This window comes from Phacochoerus africanus, chromosome 8, assembly GCF_016906955.1.
Source record: "Phacochoerus africanus isolate WHEZ1 chromosome 8, ROS_Pafr_v1, whole genome shotgun sequence".
Lineage (NCBI taxonomy): Eukaryota > Metazoa > Chordata > Mammalia > Artiodactyla > Suidae > Phacochoerus > Phacochoerus africanus.
Genome location: NC_062551.1, coordinates 125,542,136 through 125,561,536, shown reverse-complemented (window position 1 = coordinate 125,561,536; position 19,401 = coordinate 125,542,136). Strand labels below are relative to the sequence as shown.

Genomic DNA, 19,401 nt, shown 5'->3' with positions numbered 1-19,401 from the left:
TATTTCAGTACTTGTAGAATCATAGAATATGAACAGGCACACAGGACCTCAGAACTCATCCATTCTAAATTTCTTGTTTTACAGGCTTAGAAATTATTTTCCCAGAATTTATGGAATGGCCAAATCTCTCCTTCTTACTATAGTGCTCTTCCCACTGAAAAGTGCTTCCAAGTGCCCAAGTTTCCAATTTCTTCAAGCCAAAGAATTTATAAAACACATTCAATCTTCAACAGCAGCAAGGATATAACAGATTCTGAAAACTCAAAAAGCATGACCAACTGCTGTATAGAGAAGAATGAAATATCTTAGCCCAAGTGCCCCAAAATTTAAAAAGCTTCCTCCAAAGGGAGAGCAATTCCTTTAAAAACACTACAAACATGATGCCTTTTTCCTGTTAAGAAAATTACTGTTTTTTTATGGTTTCTATTTAGTCTCTGGGGAACATGAGTTAAACACTAACGCACAGCAAGCTCTTAAGTCTCCACTGCACTCAGAAGCAAAAAGTAGAATTCTATTAGGGACAAAGAACTTTGAAAGGAGTTCATCTCCAATTTGTATCAGAAAGACATTAATTTTTATCCTCATTTTAAAGATTTAGAAACAAATGCATAAGAACTCACTTGAAAACTGTTAGCCACTCTGGGCAATACAGTCATCAAATAAAGTTTAATAATGATCTCTTGAAAAAGTAGGTCCCAACTTGCCATCCTCTCCAACATAAAGAATTTAGACTGATTCATGATTGTTACCAAATTAACAAAAATGTTAAGAAGCCTTCTTCATCATTTAACTCTGTATATGCTTAGTCACTAGCTCTAAATTTGGAAAAGTACACTGGTAATCAAAAGAATAAATATGAACCCTTACAACTCCTTAGGGGCTATTGTTTCAACCATAATAAAGATAATCATTTCAAGTAACTTCTTTTTCTCCTACCATAAAATTCAAAAGATAAAAATGAGAAATTTATCTATAACATTATGCTGCATTAAAAAGTCCAGTTCAAACAAATTCCAATGCTGCATATACTGCTGTTGGACAAATGTCAATCAGGTGTTACAAGATTTATTTTTGAACCTTGCATCAAAAAAAAAGGGGGGGAATCAGAAACATGTGAATAGAAGCCTAAATAATTTGTTTAATACAAGAGAACCAAAGTGGATAAATTGCACAACCATACAGCTTTATATTTCTTGATTCTGCCTATTCCCCCTCAAATTTAGAATTTCATTATTATATGAATCATAATATTCATTTTCAAAATGAATGCTGTTCTTAAAAAAACAATTTAAGATTTTCCTACATTTAAGACGTAAGCTTCACAAGAACAGCAGCCTATAAACAAGCTAATTCTGATAAAACTTCTATTTATTTGAGGTTTATAAAAGTCACAGAGGGTAGTTCCAGTGAAAGTTTATCACTAAGATAAATTAAAGAGAAGCTAGACATGAAAAGCTTTAGTTTTCCAATATCACATGTAAGATTATAAACAAATCTTAGAATGAGTAGCTAAACTGAAAATTAAAGCTGGCAATAGTCATTTGGATAAAAATGAAGTTATGACATTATTTTTCCATAAAAAAGCAATACAAAAAAAAAAAAACACACAAAGAACAGATGACAAAACAAATATATGTTGAAGCACAAAGTCTAGTCAATCCAAGTAGTTATTCTTTATAATTAAGATTTCTTCCTATGTAGGTTGAGGCAACAAGTTGTAAAATACTTGGCATCAAAACTTTCTCCAGGAGCTCCCGTTGTGGCTCAGTGGTAAGGAACCCGACCAGTATCCATGAGGATGCAAAGTTCAATCCGTGGACTTGCTCAGTGGGTTAAGGATTTGGCATTGCCATGAGATGTGGGGCAGGTCACAGACATGGTTCAGAGCCCACATTGCTGTGGCATAAGCCAGCAGCTACAGCTCCAATTTGACCCCTAGCCTGGGAACTTCAATATGCTGCAGGTTTGGCCCTAACAAGGGAAAAAGAAAAAAAAAAAAAACCCCACAAAGAACTGAACATTTTTTTCAAGGGTAAACTTTATGGTAGGTGAATTATACTTCAATAAAATTATTAAAAAATTAAATTTAAATTAAAAAGTAATCTGATAGAATTCATAATATCAATTTCTAATACAACACATATCATTCAGAGCTTTTCACCTGATCCAATAGTTTCTTTTTTTACCTTGGCAAGGCGGCTCATCTGATCTTCTGAGAGAGTACTGCTTGTCCTGCCAGGAGTTTTTGTGGGTTCTGATCCGTCTGCTTCCACATTAGGCCAGACTTTCAAGTCATGCATCCCTTGGCGAAACATGCTAGGCAAAGAAAGAATGTTCAGGGCAGAATTAAATTAATGTAGTTCATTAAAGGAAATTTTAGATATCTGAACAGAGAGAATTCTACTCAAGGAAATCCATTACTCTCTTGCCAAGATTTAAGCCTCCAATGTGCTGTGAAGCAATTTTTAACCAAGAAACTAAAATCCATGAAAAACTGTTTTTCACATGTCATTCTTTTCTCCTCCAAGCAGTCAGAACTATTACACAGATTCTAAAGGTAGAGTGGATAAAGAGAAAGATCAGTGATAGACCATATACACTTGAGCACTTCAGTGGAGATCTTAAAAATAAAAGCCAAATCTCTACCCAATGAGAGAATGTCACATTTATAATAACTGACACCAACATTTTCATAATTATATACCTTTCTACTTTAAGTAACAACTCAGCATAATAAATGGTAGAGTTAAACTGCTGGAGTTTGGATCTCAGCTGTGTCATCTATTACCTACAAAACTTCTGGTAAACTACTTAACTTCTCTTGTGCCTCAGTTTCCTCATCTATAAAATGAGATTATAAAGAATAACTCATAGAGTTGTTAGAAAAATTAAATAAACTAGTACAAGTAAAATGTACTTAGAATAGTGCCTGCCACATTATAAGTATTCAATAAATGTTAGCTATTATTTTCCTTTTCACTTGGGTACAGGTTTATTTTTCTTCTATCTTCTTTTCCATAAGAGAGGGCATGTCTAAAAAGGAACATAATAGTGGATTCAATCAGAAAAAATGTGCATGTCTACAAATCAGAAATGTAATATATGATCAGAATTCAACCTGAGCTAAGTGATTCTGCTCAAAAGTGAAAGACTACATGAACCTTAATTGCCATGATTCCATTCCCATCAAAAAGCTACCAAGAAGATCCAGAGTAAAGGTTAAATAAACTCATAAAGGAGCTTTAGACGACTATATTTTTTAAATATGCTATCAAATTTCTCAGTTTCATCTTTTTGAAGGGGATTAAAGATGGTCTTTTGTTAGTATGTTCTCGGTTTTTAAAGTGTTAACAAGGTCTTTCAAACAACATCAAGGAGTTCCCATCATGGCTTAGTGGTAAACAAACCCAACTAGTATCCATGAGGATGCGGGTTTGATCCCTGGCCTCGTTCAGTGGGTTCAGGATCCGGCGTGGCCATGAGCTGTGGTGTACATCACAGACATGGTTCAGATTCCGTGTTGCTGTAGCTCTGGCGTAGGCCAGCGGCTATAGCTCCAATTGGACCCCTAGCCTGGGACCCTTCATATGCCACAGGTGCAGTGCTAAAAAGACAAAAAGACAAAAATAAATAAATATCAAGTCTACTCAAACAGCATCCTCCCAAAGCTGAAAGGACAAGATGTCAGTTGCAATGGAAGGAATAAGACTAAGTGTGTGCAGGTGATTAGGCAAGTTCAAAGCATTTTGAATAGTCCCACATTAAATAACTTTTTTAAGTTAGGTACATTTTGGATAAATTGGTACATTTTTCTCATCTTAAAAAACACTATACTTAACTGTAAAAGGTCTACATAAAGTTTTAAACCATTATCATCATGTTCTAATTAATGGAAAATTTCTTAGCAGATTTTCCTGAGGTAATAAAGCGGATTTTCCCTGAATATTATATAACATATGTTAAGTAATAATGCTGTAAACATTCATATTGGGAACTATGAAAGAGAGCTACAAGCTCATGAGCACTATAAGACTAAGGATCATATGTGTTAAGGTCTGTGAGGTTGGCAATAAACAAGTAATATCCAGCAACCATATCTGCAAATTTTTCCTTATAGGCACAGTACAAAATGTACTGACTGGTTGTGAACAATCAAAATGCTTAATATTTATCTATCATATTAAATTTTTTTTAAAAGTTATATTTAAAAAAGCTTTTATAAATTTCATTTTCTTTCCCTTTCAACTGAGATAGAGATTCAACATCAAGCAGACCTGCTTAATCTCTAAGAAACTGGGTACAGTAAGGTATTAATACCACTTTCAACGAATATCCTTAAATGAATCTTCAGAAATAGCAGAAAGCCTCCTTTCCTTCTCTCCACTTCTTTATCCCCAAGTGAACAGTTTGGCTGAACTTAACTAAATCAAAAGTAAGTACATTTGGCAGGAAGTCAGTTTACTAAATGATTTAGGTGCTTTGGGATGGATGGGGGAGATTTAAAGACAGAGGACATGGAGGGCAGGGATGATGCCAAGTGACTCAAAAGATCAAGTGAACACATTACTTTCTTTTGACACTAATGGAACCTTTACAGAAAGTTACACAGCCTCCGGGTGGCAAGCCAGAAGATGCTCAGAGCATCAAGTCCACTTGAGAAATTAAGTTAAACAGGCAAGACAAAATAGTATAGCAGGCTCTCCCTCTGACACTAGCAGAGGCCCCAGAAACATCTGCTGTTGATGCTCCAGTTCCCATGGCTAAGTCACCGCAACAGCAGCAACTGCCCTGACTTCGGAATCCACATTTGGAAAAAACATCTGCAAGAGAAATCTGCAGCTTGCCTATGATCCTTTACTAATTCAACCCTAATGATCAATCCATTCTTTAGCTACTTGGGATCTCATAAGCTAGACTTACAAATTGAGGACAATTAGTTATTCTAGCCATATCCAAACAGACCTGTCTTTCAGTTATTAATTATACTATTTTCCAAAGAGGACTGCTTCACACTGAATCAGGTATACAAAATAGATATTAGCAAATAGCAAGAGTCAGCAGTCACAGGATTCTTCATACTATAGTACTAGAATACTATTATAATAACTATCAGATACCATGAGGACCACTTTTAAAAACTACTAAGTCCATACCAGGACTATTTAAGGAACAAGGTGAGGTACAACTGCAATTATGTCATTGCCTAAGAAACATGTGATGAAATAAAGGTCAAAAGCACTATTTCCCCAAGTCATGAAAATTGCAGTAGCACATGACATAATTTTTAATGGTAGGTAGAAAACAATGTGCACAGATCTCCTGCTAAGGGTACCCAGAAGATGCACATTACTCTCTCTCCCTGAATGTAACACCATACAAAGAAGCAGCTTTGACCCAGCAGTACAAGTGGGTGTTTGTACTGAATATCATATCCTTCCACAAGCCAGAGATGCAAAGGAAGCCCAGTATCCTGTGAAGGAATGGTTGGGCTTATGTCTACTGCAACCCAGTTTCCCTTCAAGGAAAGGCCCCAGGATATAGAGAGAAAATGGAGTGTTTTAATTTCACAGGACTTTTCAGATTTCTTTTTCCTGAGGTGAAGGCTACTACAAGCCTCAGCCTAAAAGGAAGAGTAAGTGACCTATCTTCTTTGCATTCCTTTACCTCTGTGCAAAGTATTAAAATCTAATGTTATCTTTTGGCTAACTGTCCCACAATCATATAGGAGTTGGACTGCTTAGCAAAGAAAATGTTGATGTAAAACCTTATTTTTAAATTTAGCTGACAGTGAGCTAAGTAGACCCTTATATCTGACTAGATACAAAAAGAACCATACTAATTAAAGGACTTTTTTTTTTTTTTTTGCAGATATTGTATGTATATTTCACAAATCAAATAGATTTACTATCCTTTGTATTTCATTAGGGGTTTTTTGTTTGTTTCAATTTAAGAACTTTAATTATGTAGTTATTTTCATTGTACGTATTTTTATCATTAGCCACCAATGTTTAATGTATTTTCCATATACAGCGGAGATACTAAGTTTTTGCTTTAAACTAAATGGAAGTTTAAAGAAAGTGAGCTGGTTTAATAAAAATATTAAGTTGAAAAGAGTATATAATTAGTAGAGACATGCAGGAATTCTGAAGATAGTAAGCTAATCACTCATATTTGAGAAACCTTGGTCTAAGCAAGGTAATTTCATAAGAATCAGTTAAATATGTTTCATTTGTATCTGAAAGTTGATGTGTTCAGGACATGGAAGAATAGCATGAACTATTTTTCAGGTTAGAGTTAAAGAGATAACAGATGGCTCTCCAAGATTCAAAGTCTTAATTTACTTACTAACAGCAAAAGTAATTGAAGTTTAACTAAAACTTATTGCTACTACTACCTTTACTGAAATCACTGGGGTTTGATCACTTCTTAAAGCAGAACAGTACTTTCAGGCACATTTTCAACATGGTTTGGATGGAAAATAAAGAAATTTTTCTTTACTGGTATATACATAGAAATACAGGAGTTCCCGTCGTGGCGCAGTGGTTAACGAATCCGACTAGGAACCATGAGGTTGCGGGTTCGGTCCCTGCCCTTGCTCAGTGGGTTAACGATCCCGCGTTGCCGTGAGCTGTGGTGTAGGTCGCAGACGCGGCTCGGATCCTGCGTTGCTGTGGCTCTGGCGTAGGCCGGCAGCTACAGCTCCGATTCGACCCCTAGCCTGGGAACCTCCATATGCCGTGGGAAGAGGCCCAAGAAATGGCAAAAAGCCAAAAAAAAAAAGAAATACAAATAAAGTGAGCACCAGGGGATAGAATAAAGGAAGAAATTTTGAAAAGAATCACATGTATAAGTCACATAAAGAGACTACTATGAAAAGGTTAATGTGTTTTTTCTCAAAATGTGGTCCATAGGCAACCTTCCACTGAATCTCTCGGAAGCTTATTAAAAATATTGATGCTTGGTCCCCACCAGACTTAGTGAATCAGTAGGAATGCCGAAGGGTGTTTGTCTAGTGAGTTTACCAGATGATTCTTATACACACATTGATTACTATCGATTTAATGTTCTTTTTAAAAACTCAGCAAAAGTCAGGTATAACAGTGTCACAAATGTCAATCTCAGACTGTATTTGGTGTTAAACAGGTTATTTCACTGTATTTCTATGGAAATTAACTATTGCTTCACACCTAGAGTCTAGAGTATCTACTGAAACTATATCCCAAGGTCAACTAAAATGTATATGAGTGCTAAAAGAGATGTTTTCATGAGGGAACCTCCCACTGATATTTCTAAAGGTAAACTATTTATGAAGAGGCCAGGAGGAAAACTCAAGAGATCTATCTGGCTGTTTCTCAAGAACATTTAACCACTAAGACTATAGTAAGTGTAATAGTTGCAGTGCTTTTTTTCCTCTATGGCAAGCAAATTCTACCATGGTAGAGAAAGGAAAAAGGAAAAAACACTCCAGAAAAGGAACAATACTGATTTTGTAATGTCCATTCTACTGTAACATGACATTTTGTCAAAAATCATACTTAAAACTGGAAGACACAATGCTTCAGATATATCTAAATTATTGTTCCTGCATGAAGTTCAATAATAAATATCTTTTTAAAATAAAATACCTAATCAAGCTATTCTAAATGGAATTACATCTAGATTTTATTCACAAGTTGAAGCTTTTGAGACATACTGAATAGCAAAATTCATTAGTATAAGGGTCTCAATTCTCTCTGTAACTCACATGTCTATTTCAATAGTTTCCCAACAAAATAACAATGAGCTTTTTTTAATGACCTTTTTTCAAACTGGGGAAATGTTAAAATTTATTGGATAAAACATAGAGAATATCCAGAGAAATTCTAAAAGGAATACTAATAATGAAGACAATCTCCCTCTAATATTAAAACATTTCATAATTAATAGTATCCAAAACTAGTAAGAATAGTTCAGAAATAATGATACCTACTATTTACCAAGCTCATTAAATGCCTTTAGTAAATTTTCATCAAAAATTCCTCTGTGAGGTAAATACGATTATTTCATTTTTACAGATAAGGAAACTGAGGCATAAAGAGATTAAATAACTTGCCCAAGTTAACATATATAAGCAAAAGAACCAGGCAATCAATTTAGTTTTACAACCTGCCTTCGTAACTACCAGCAGTTTCTAAAGAACTGATAAATTCAACATCATAATTTAAGACCCATGAATTTCAAGTAAAGAAGCAAGTTAATGAATATATCATAACTCAAAGGAAAATGTCAAACAGGAAAAACTATATTTGTAATATGTTACACACAATGGGTTAATTTCATCATCTACAAAGACCCCTTATCACATTAATAAGAAAATTGAGGGAGTTCCCATTTTGGCTCAGTGGTAATGAACCTGACTAGTATCCATGAGGATGAGGGTTCGATCCCTGGCCCCACTCAATGGGTTAAGGATCTGGCATTGTCGTGAGCTGTGGTGTAGGTCACAGACGCAGCTTGGATCTGGCGTTCCTATGGCTGTGTGTAGGCCAGCAGCTGTAGCTAGGATTTCGAACCCTAGCTTAGGAACTTCCATTTGCCATGAATGCGGCCATAAAAAAAAGAAAAAGAAGGAGTTCCCGTCGTGGCGCAGTGGTTACCAAATCTGACTAGGAACCATGAGGTTGCGGGTTCGGTCCCTGCCCTTGCTCAGTGGGTTAACGATCTGGCGTTGCTGTGAGCTGTGGTGTAGGTTGCAGACGCGGCTCGGATCCTGCGTTGCTGTGGCTCTGGCGTAGACCGGAGGCTACAGCTCCGATTCGACCCCTAGCCTGGGAACCTCCATATGCCGCTGGGAGTGGCCCAAGAAATAGCTAAAAAGACAAATAAATAAATAAATAAATAAATAATAAGAAAAAAAAGAAAATGACAACTTAAAAAAAAAAGCAAAGAATTTTATGGCATGTGAATTATATCTAATTGTTTTAATGGGCAAAGGATATCAAAAAGCAGTTCACAGAAATGTATCCACAAACAGTAAAGGAAAATATCAAAATCTTCATTCATCTACTGCGAAAATTAGTTTTAGAGATAATATTTTTCAATTTAAAAATGGGCAAAAATTAAGAAGTTCGATAATACCTAGATTATGTTCTCTACCATTTCGTACTGAAAGGAACTACAACTTCTGAGATTCCATGTCTAGGGCAGAAAAATGCCCAATGAGCCTGGAATAGTTTGTCTATCAGAAAGTAAAGACACTACCCATAACTACTGGAGTATACTGTCAAAGGTACATGGGATTGGGAGTTCCCTGGTGGCACAGCAGATTGTTGTCATTGCTGTGGCTTGAGTCACGGCTGTGGTGTAGGTTCAGTCCCTGGCCTGTGAACTTCCACATTCCATAGTCAAGGCCAGGAAAAGAAAAAAAGTAAATCTGGGATTAACTTGAAGTCGCTCCTAATGGCCAAAAACAGGAGTTTTTGAGAATTATAAAGAATAAAAACAGCAATGGATTGAAATATTATAAAACTTTCTAAACGTTCATGATAAAACTTAAAAAAAAAAAATCAATCAAAACCTTTGCAAATTACCAAGGCATCATCAACTCATTCTTAAAATTGTTAAAGGAGAAAAAAGTTCCACATTTATCTGCCTTTTCTATATGAACTGTATACCAAGGTAATTCAATACATGGTAAAAGACCAAGCTCTTTAGAGAAAAATTACAATTAATAAACATAGAAAGAATAGAATATCAACAAATTTCTTAAGATGAAGACTGATCTCTCTATTTAAAAGGGCCAGAGAAAAAAGTCTTCAGGACTTTTTTTTTTTTAGAATAAACTTCTAATATCTGTAGATTTTTAAAAACAGAATTAACTTTTCTATTATAATCATTACCATTACAGCAAAGTAGTGCTCTTTATGCTTGTTTGTTGTCCTTTCTGTCACTATTACGACAAAGCAGCAAAACAAAAAAAATATGCTAGTCTTTTTTTCCTAAAAATAAAGATCTAGTTTCCAATAACTATTTCCTACTAGAAATCTCATTACCAATATGTACCAAATTAAGTCTCAAGAACTAAAGAATTATATGTTTTACTTCCTAGCATAGAGAACCAGACTAGGCATAAACTATTAAAGACAAAAAGAAAAGGGCAAGCAAGCTACAAATATTCCCATAGGAGAATAGAATGTTTACCCGTATTTTCCAAACAATGAAACTGTTGTTCCACCCACAGGCACTGCCTTTCCTGGTCCATACACATCCCATATAGTCAGGGCCACTTGGGCATTCCTGGGCAGGTCAGGGTATTTCACAGGCAGTTTCAGCCATTCATTCCAGCTATGGAAATAAAGATAACATAAACCTAAATCTAAGGAAATAAGGTCAACATAAACATATGTATATAACTCTCTTTTAAATTAACAAACTACACAGAAGGTTTGACCAAAGGAGATGTCCCAAAGATTAAATTAATAGTACAAAAAATAATGTAACACTTACCTCAATTTTGCTCTAGGCAACTTCAATTTCAAATTCAGCATACCTTGTTTTATTTCACTTCACTTTATCAGGCTTAAAATGTTACAAATTGAGGTTTATGGCAACCTTGCATCTAGCAAGTGATCAGCACCATTTTTCCAATAGCATTTGCTCATATCAGGTCTCTGTGCCACATTCTGGTAATTCTTAAAATATTTCAGACTTTTTCTTTATTGTTATATTTGTCATGGTGATCTGTTTTACATAATCTTTGATGTTACTGCTATGACTTGCTGAAGGCTCAGATGATAGGATTTTTTAGCAATAAAGTAATTTTTAATTAAGGTATGAACATTGTGTTTTTAAAAGTAATGCTATTGCACACTTAATAGACTATAATGAGTATAAATATAACTTGCATATGCATTGGAAAACAAAATTTTGACTTGCTTTATGAAATATTTGCTTTATTGTGGTGATCTAGAACCAAACCTGCAATATTTCTGAGGTATGCCTACAGAACATATAAACAAAATTTTTGAAAAACAAAGCTCATGAAAAATAGTACTGGTAAATCCTTCAATCAAGAAATTCAAACAATAAGGATTTACTGTATATAACAGGGAACTGTATTCAAAATCTTGTAATTAACTATAATGGAAAATAATTTCTTAAAAAGGAATATAGGAGTTCCCACTACGGCACAGAGGGTTAAGGATATGACTGTAGCTGCCCAGGTCAGTGCAGAAGGGCAGGTTTGATCCCTAGCCTAGCACAGTGGGTTAAGGAACTGGCATTGCTACAGCTCCAGCTGGATTTAATCCCTGGCCTGGGAACTTACATATGCTGCAGGTACAGCAGAGAAAGAAAAAAAAAAGAATACAGATATATATATATATATATATATATATAACAGAATCACTTTGCTATACACCTGAAACTAACACAATATTGTAAATGAACTATAATTCAATTAAATATATATATATTTATATTATTTATTTATATATAATATATATTATATATATATATAACAGAATCACTTTGCTATACACCTGAAACTAACACAATATTGTAAATGAACTATAATTCAATTAAAAAAAAAGTATCACTAAGACACAGGAGTATGATAATGGCAATAAAAATCTGGGAAACACTTAAACCTGTTAAAATCAAACTTGTTTTGAACCAAATTATGCTCTTTTTTTTTGATAAGCATTCTCTAGAACAGTTATTTATCAAGAAAAGAAAAAAATAAGAATTACTCATATTATACTCAAAAGGCTACTGAGTATAATACAGTCCTATAATGTCCAAGAGTTAAGCACCTCAATAAAGTAGAAAAAAACCACAAAAATCTTTGTAACACGAAGAAGCTCTGGACAGACATAATACAATTTTTTACATGAGTTTTTTTTGGTTACTCAAGTTATTTCATTAATACTAACAATGAATGCTTAGCTATTGGTTTTTAAAACGCTTTCAAAGCACATTTGTATAAGCGACTTCACTAAGGAATAGCAGTTTTTAATAACAGTAATATGACAGCACAGCTCTCATTGTTTTTATTCTCTACAAATTTTCTTCTGCACTCAAACTTCACCCTGCATTTATCTGATTGTTTCAACTTCCTTAAACAACAGATGGCTTTTAAAATCCCAGAAGAAAACTGTACAAACAGCACACAAATTAATACCCAGCAGACAAACAGAATTGTTTCTGTTTACTTGAAATTATTCTGTTTGCTCAAAATTATTCTCAAAGTGTATATCCCAGTCTGGGTTAAATACACCTGCATCAGTTAGAAATTGAGTAAAATTTTCAAAAATTTCAAGAACCAAATATTTATGCCCACCATATAAATTCAATGACCTACAGGAAAATTAGAGATGGCTAACAATTTAAAGGAGAATCTAAACATCATTAAATCCTTTTCTTCTATGAAGTTCTTTAAAAAAAGTTTTAAAAAGCCATTCTCCACTACAGATAAGCTTGAGGAACTAAATGAATTTTATTTAATTACTATCCACATGGTAGGCCACACTGAAAAGATAAATACCAAGCAGTGTCACCTTACACTGCTTAACAATGAACAAACTACAGAGATTAGCCAACACAGGCTAAAGCAAGTACAGCTTGGTACTTGCTTTGGTACAGCCCTCACCATGGGCTCTCTTACGATAGGACAGAATAGAACAGGATATGAAAAAATACACTTAGATGATTTTGAATAAGTTCCTCATTATTCAAACTTTCAAAACTCACTATCAGAAACTCAGAAATCTGAGTGTTCCTGTTGTGGCTCAGCAGGTTATAAACCCGACTACTATCCACGAGGATGCAAATTCGATCCCTATCCTTGCACAGTGGGTTAAGGACCCAGCGTTGCCGTGAGCTCTGGTGTAGGCTGCAGATGTGGCTTGGATCCTGCCTTGCAGTGGCATAAGCCAACAGATGCAGCTCCAATTCGACCCCAAGCCTGGGAACTTTCATTTGCTGCAAGTGCGGCTCTAAAAAAATAGCAAAAAAAAAAAAAAAAACACCTCAAAAATCAGATTTAGATAATTTGGAATATCATACTACCCAAAAGTACTTTCTAAACTAAGGAAATGCAAAATTTAGATAGCAAGAGATCTTTCACAGTATAATTTATTTTCTCCACAGTTTATAGAATCTTAAGTAAGTGCATATAGAAAATAATGGCTGTATGAAGTTTGCCCTTATTTATTTTTTTATGTATTGATTTGGCTGTGCCTGTGGCATGTAGAACTTCCCAGGTCAGGGATCAAACCCATGCCACAGCAGTGACAATGCCCAGTCCTTAACCTGCTGAGCCACCAGGGAATTCCTGACCTTATTTATTTTAGGAATCCAATTTTTGTTTTGATGATTTGGTGAAAAATTCAACTCTTAAAAACTAAAGAGCAGAATGTACAAAATCTGAAAATGTTTCCCCTAAGCCCAAAGAGTATATTTCAAAGACAAAAGCCTATCCTCATATTATTTGCTCAATAGGAGGTTATTTTCTCAATCTATATTCTACATAATTTTAAAAAAAGCCATTCTAATTATTTGGGTATTTTATTACTTTCACAATTTTAAAAATATAAATTAAAACCTCAAACTTTGAGACAGCAAATATGAAAGTGTTTATATATTTGAAAATATATAATACATAAACAATTCAGAGTGGAGTTGGTAAATGAGAAGAAGAGGAGAAAGATGTCAATCTCCTCATAATTCAGAATTTTCTTTTGCTCTAATTTCCTTTATTGCCAAGGTATGGAACAAATTTCCTGCAAAAAAAGTGGAATTCACCATAAATGCTGACTTTCTGATCTAAATCTCTGGTTCTAAAACTTTTTTATTGGAGGGGGCACAAACCACCTCAAAAAGTTTAATAAAAACTTTGAGCTCTATCCCTGTAAAAATGGACAAGATAGAAACATCTACATGCAATTTCAGGACTTCGTAGATTTCTTAATTCCAGTTTAAGAACCTCTGATACAATTGAGGAGTTTTGGTGGGTTGTTTTAGGTAATGATGATACTGTAGCTATGTTAAAGAGATACAGAAATATTTCAGTAAAGATGATACACTATTTGGAATTTGCTTCAAAATAACAGTAGGTATAGATGACACAAGATGATTTGCCTTGAGTTAGTAATTATTAAAACTAGGTATTGAGGCCCTGGAAGTTCATTTATATTATTCTACTTTTACAGGTTTGAAATTTTTCAGAACAAGCATACATACATATATATATATTCCTGTGTGTTTACCTAACCACAGAAAAAACTACTAAAGAAACTACACCATTAAAATATTTGGGGTCAATGTAGCCAGATCACCAGAGGCCTCTGATCTCATTGCAAAACTTTTTCCCAGTCACCTGGGCTACACTTGGTAAACAAAAGGTTGTATCCTCAAAAGCACAGCCTGGGAGTCCATGTGGCCACACCCTGTCTTCCATGAAAACTGCAGACATAATTTCCTCCCTTGAGAGGCATACAACTTGTGTATCCTGTACCAAGCCTACCAGGATACTGAATAATACTCGTGGATCAAACATTAAAACTGTACCACATGATCTATCAAATAAGAAATATCAAAAGATATTAGAGGACCCACAATGCTACTCTGAAAAATAAGAACTTTGTGTTCATTACATTTACCTCGAGTCCCAACAGTGGTTTGCTAATGTGCCATGCTCAATAAATCAAGAACTTAACAAAAAAAGAGAGAAAAAAAGTTTTACAATTAAGGTAACCAGATGGTCAACAGATATCGCTCTAAAGAACTGAGCTCCCGCCACACATCAGCTTAGACAAGATTACCGACTATCCAGAAGTATTTCTGTGTTTCAAGGGCACAGAATGGTAGAAAATTTAAAGATGTGGTTTGGGTCATTTTGTCAATCAGTCAAGTTCTTCTAAAAATGTCAGTATACTCAATAAAAACAAATTCCACCTCATTGCAATTATAAAACTTCTATGTACAACACTTTATTCTATTTGAATAGGCTCCGGCTTTAAACTATTTGATCAACGCTTACAGGCATTAAACAAAGAATTATTAAAAATTCCTCTGTAATCCCTTGGAGTTCCTGCTAAGGTACAGTGGGTTAAGAATTCAACTGCAGTAGCTCAGGTTGCTGTGGAGGTATGGGTTCCATCCCTGACTCAGCCCAACAGATTAAAGGATCTGGAGTTGCCACACCTGTAGCAGCTGTGGCTCAGATTCAATCCCTGGCCTGGGCACTTCCATTTGCTGTGAGTACAACCATAAAAAAAAAAAAAAAAAAATTCCTCTGTAATCCCTACTAAATAATACTTTCAACATCCATAAAGAAAAAGGAAAACAAAAAGTCCTGAACCCCTCATGTGCAAGAAAACAACTTACTTCCATCTTGTGCTAAATGCCTTATAAGAAGTTCTTACTGGCAAGGCCAGAGGCTTCCCTTCTGCAAAAACTTGGCAAGTGACATAGAGGTCAGAACATGTTTCTTGGTATAGGCCTGAAAACTTCAACATTGGGTCTTCTAGAACGGCTTTATAACTCTTTTGTTCTCTCTTCCCTTCCAAACTTCCTCTGTAAGCATAAAAATAATAATGTTTAGGCACATTTTTTAAGAACATACACAACTAATAGTAAGAAGAGCTTATGGTTAGGTTACAGTAAACTTATGCTACGTGAACATTTTCCTACAGATGAAATTAAAGTCACTTTTTCATTTACTGAAGGTCTCTTAAAATCCCAATATACCTAAAATAAGTCCTATCTTCATCAAACTATTTCTCTATTTTAGGCTTCTTAATTTTAAACCCTGTCACCAACTCCTGGATTTATTTTCTAGATATCACAAGCTTTCAAGCATTAGTTTATTAATTTCAAGCTGTCCACTTATTCCTGTACTCTTTCAACATTTACTATACTAGGCATAGAGGTCTAGAAATGAAAGATGAGATAAACAATATAATATTATAAGAAAATAATAAGTCCTTGCTCTGGGGAGAAAACTTACTTTTAACTGCATTATCTTTTTGTATGCTTTCAAGTTTTTTTTTTAACTATGTAGATGTATTATCTGATCATTTAAGAAATAGTGTTTTAAGTAATAAAAGATATGTATAACATTATAAAAGAGGTCTGAATACTGCTTGGACATCAAGATTACATCACTTATTGTGCCAGGAATTTTATGTACGCTTACTTTTTTTTTTTTTTTACTTTTCATATTATTATTTTATAAATTATGAAGCAGAAACTAGAGATCAAGCTTATTATTCAGGATCACAAAGGAAGTAACAGAGCTGAGAACAAAAACCAGGACAGACGAAGCCAGAGCCAGTGTTCTTCCCACTACGTAAAGATAAATCAAAAAGTCTCAGGAGCACCTAACATGGCTCGGGGGCAGGGGCTTGTAATCTAGATAGATGCCTGAAATGAGCCTGAGCAATATATGCGAGATGAGAGCCAAAGGGGCAGAGAGTCATCCTAGAATAAAAAAAAAAGCACATACAAAGGTAAAAGGCAAGATGATGTGTCTGGGGAACTACAAGTTGGTACAGCTAAAGCATAAAGCTCATGTGGGGAAGAAGCTAGAGATGAGAATGAAATTTAGGAGGGCAATGAAACTAACTAGCCACCAAATTCGGTACAGTGCCTTACACAAAATGAATGAACATTCAAAAACCTGTTAAGTGAACAATCTTAAGTGAAAGCAATTTGTTTGTGTGTCTGACACTTTGACAGGAGTATAAGAATGTAATGAAGAGGGGCTAAAAGCAAGATCGGTTGGAAGACTTACAGTGAAAGTTTAAAAAGGAAAAAGGGAGACTAAGGCTAGGGCAGTGGGGCTAAAAGGGAGGCATGGATCAGAGATGTTGAGCATATAGATTCAAGACAACTTTCAAACAATTAAACAGGGAAGGTGAAAGAGAAGCATCTGCATGATTCATTTTCTGTCTTAACCAATTTGATGAATGATGCTAACAATTACCAAAACAGGGTGACAGGAGATTAAAGTTAGAAGGGCAGGTTAATGATATGCTCAATTTTGGACAAGTTGCTTTTAAAGTGCTTTGGGACATCCAAAGTGACCATGACTTGTGGACAGTTAGATATTCAATTACGGCACTAAGAAAACAGACATCAAGGTGCAAGTTGTTATTAAAAAGGCCTGGAGAGAATAAATAAAGTGTTAAAATTTACTATTCTCTGATTATATGATTCCAAACTGATACCTCCTGCCCTCCCCAAAACCACTCTCAGAAGCTATAAGATGGTTAGTACTGCATGTTGCCAAACTTCTGATTTATGCTTTATCTTTGCCTCAAAATATTCAATGTGTCTGCTAATAATGGATCAGTTCTTAAAATTTTTTCTTCTTTCATTTTAATGTTCAAAAGTTTCTAAAAAATATATTCATACGTCCAGGAAAGACTAAGAGGAACAAGACTGAAGGAAAGTCCTTTACCAGATGATGGCAATACAGATCCTGTACAAGCATCTAGTGGTGTATGCTGTAAAAATTACCTTAAGTGGGTGTGTAGAGTACTATACAAAAGAACAGTTTAGTTGTTGACATATTGTTTTACCACCACCATAAAATGAATAGTAAAGGACTTGTCAGAGTTTGAAGTAACTTCTGAAAACAAAGGGAAATAATCATTCAAAGGAGCACCTGATGACTGAGAAAATGTATTTACTACAGATATGAAGCCCTTTGCCTGAGGCACATTTGTTGAGTACTGACTAAAACACATTATGAATGATGTGGGGATTAGTAATTCATGATTACACATGAAAATGCAACTATAAGACTGCCTTAAAATGGACATAATTTCCAATTTCCTACCTGTTCCCCAACTCAATTCCATTATTCTTATCTCAAGATGACATGCCCTGGACCTTCACTTCAACAATAGTACTCTAAGATTTTCCTGCAAGGGTCTCTTGTCATCTATTCTGATCCCCTTGCAAATGGAACCTTCATCTTTGACTCACTCCCAACTTTCCTGGCTAAACAATGCCAGACTTTCTTAAGATTCAACCGAAACTTCTATCACTCCCTGTGCTTTTAGTACCACATCCATGTGCTCATCTTATTCTCAACTACCTCATCCGCCCATGTCTACCTCTCCATAAATTCTGCAGTCTCCATTCCACCTTCCGAACCAGCTTTAAAATACGATCTTCCAATTACTAACGGTGGGACGACAACTTTACCAAGACTTGATTTATCTGTAAAATGAGACAGTAATAATCCCACAAAAGGTTGCTGCAAGCAGCAAAACGCTTCTAAGAAGTAAAACCCCTATGGGACTTAATGGACTTAATCCTTCCGCTGTCCTCCTCACTGAGACCACGTCCTGTATCCTCGCACACGGTAGCTCTCCAAGCTGCAGTTCGCCTCGCTCTTCCCTGGCTCTAGCCCTCTCGGCGGCCCCTCAGGCTAAGAATCATTTCCTCTGCCCAACCACAGGCCCCTGCCTCCCCTCTGAGCCTCCGCAATCCCAGCTCCTGTCCCCAGATTCTCTCACATCTTAAGCTGCACGTTGATATCCAGGTCACAACTGTAGATGTAGTGAAACTTCTCCGCTTCCCCCATGGCATCCCCAGGCTACAGCAACACCTAAGGCGGGAAGCAAGGCGCTGAGAAGACTCTGACACTGACCCGGCAGGCTCCCACAACACAGGCGCTTCCGGTTCCGCCTCTCTGCCCTGGCGCCGCCAATCCCTGCCGGGAAGCAAGGCGCTGGGAAGACTCCGAGACTGAACCGGCAGGCTCCCCACAACACAGGCGCTTCCGGTTCCGCCTCTCTGCCAATCGCGGCCAATCCCCATGCGGCGGAACTCCCCGCCCCGCCCAAGCGTCCCTTCTGCACATGTGCAAAAGGAGCCCACCATCTTGCCTGAATGTAAATAGAAATCCGGAAATACAGCCTATTTGGTTACGTTCCAAATTTTCCGTGTTCTTCCAGTGCTAACCGGTGATTTTGGTTGGTTTTGTTTTGTTTTTAAGAAAATAAGAAACTGACTTCTGAACCTGATCTGTTTTTTTGATCAACCCAAAAGGAAATTAAGTTCAGAAAGTGTTGTAACAACTTTCACTGTCTGGAGGTTAACCGGGGAACAATTAGAATTTTGGGCTTCCTTTGTGGCTCAGCGGGTTAGGGATCAGGGATTGTCACTCTAGTGGCTGGGGCACAGGTTTGATCCCTGGCGCAGGAACTTAACATATGCTGCAGGAGCGGGCAGGGAAAAAAAAAAAAAAAAAAGCAACAAAAAAACGCTTATCAAGTGTCTACCCTTTACAAAAATTGTAAATTTAATCACGTATTTGATATCTCAAGCAAAGATTTCCTCTTTCTATTTTGAAAAGTGGAAAAAGGACTAGAAGAACAAAGAGATTTGGGTTCCATTTTTGGCGCT

General features: G+C 35.8%; 1 protein-coding gene across 1 annotated transcript in view; it reads right to left on the bottom strand.

Moving 5' to 3' along the window:
* Positions 1-18,770, bottom strand: part of PIK3C3 (phosphatidylinositol 3-kinase catalytic subunit type 3) — a 147,594-nt gene extending 128,824 nt beyond the window's left edge. Inside the window, exons 1-4 of the mRNA XM_047794159.1 lie at positions 18,510-18,770; positions 15,367-15,555; positions 10,180-10,323; positions 2,187-2,316 (exon numbers count right to left, since the gene is read on the bottom strand). Coding sequence (XP_047650115.1) covers positions 2,187-2,316; positions 10,180-10,323; positions 15,367-15,555; positions 18,510-18,577 — 531 coding nt within the window. The 5' untranslated portion in view covers positions 18,578-18,770. The remainder of the gene's footprint in view (positions 1-2,186; positions 2,317-10,179; positions 10,324-15,366; positions 15,556-18,509) is intronic.
* Between the last annotated feature and the right edge of the window lie 631 nt (positions 18,771-19,401).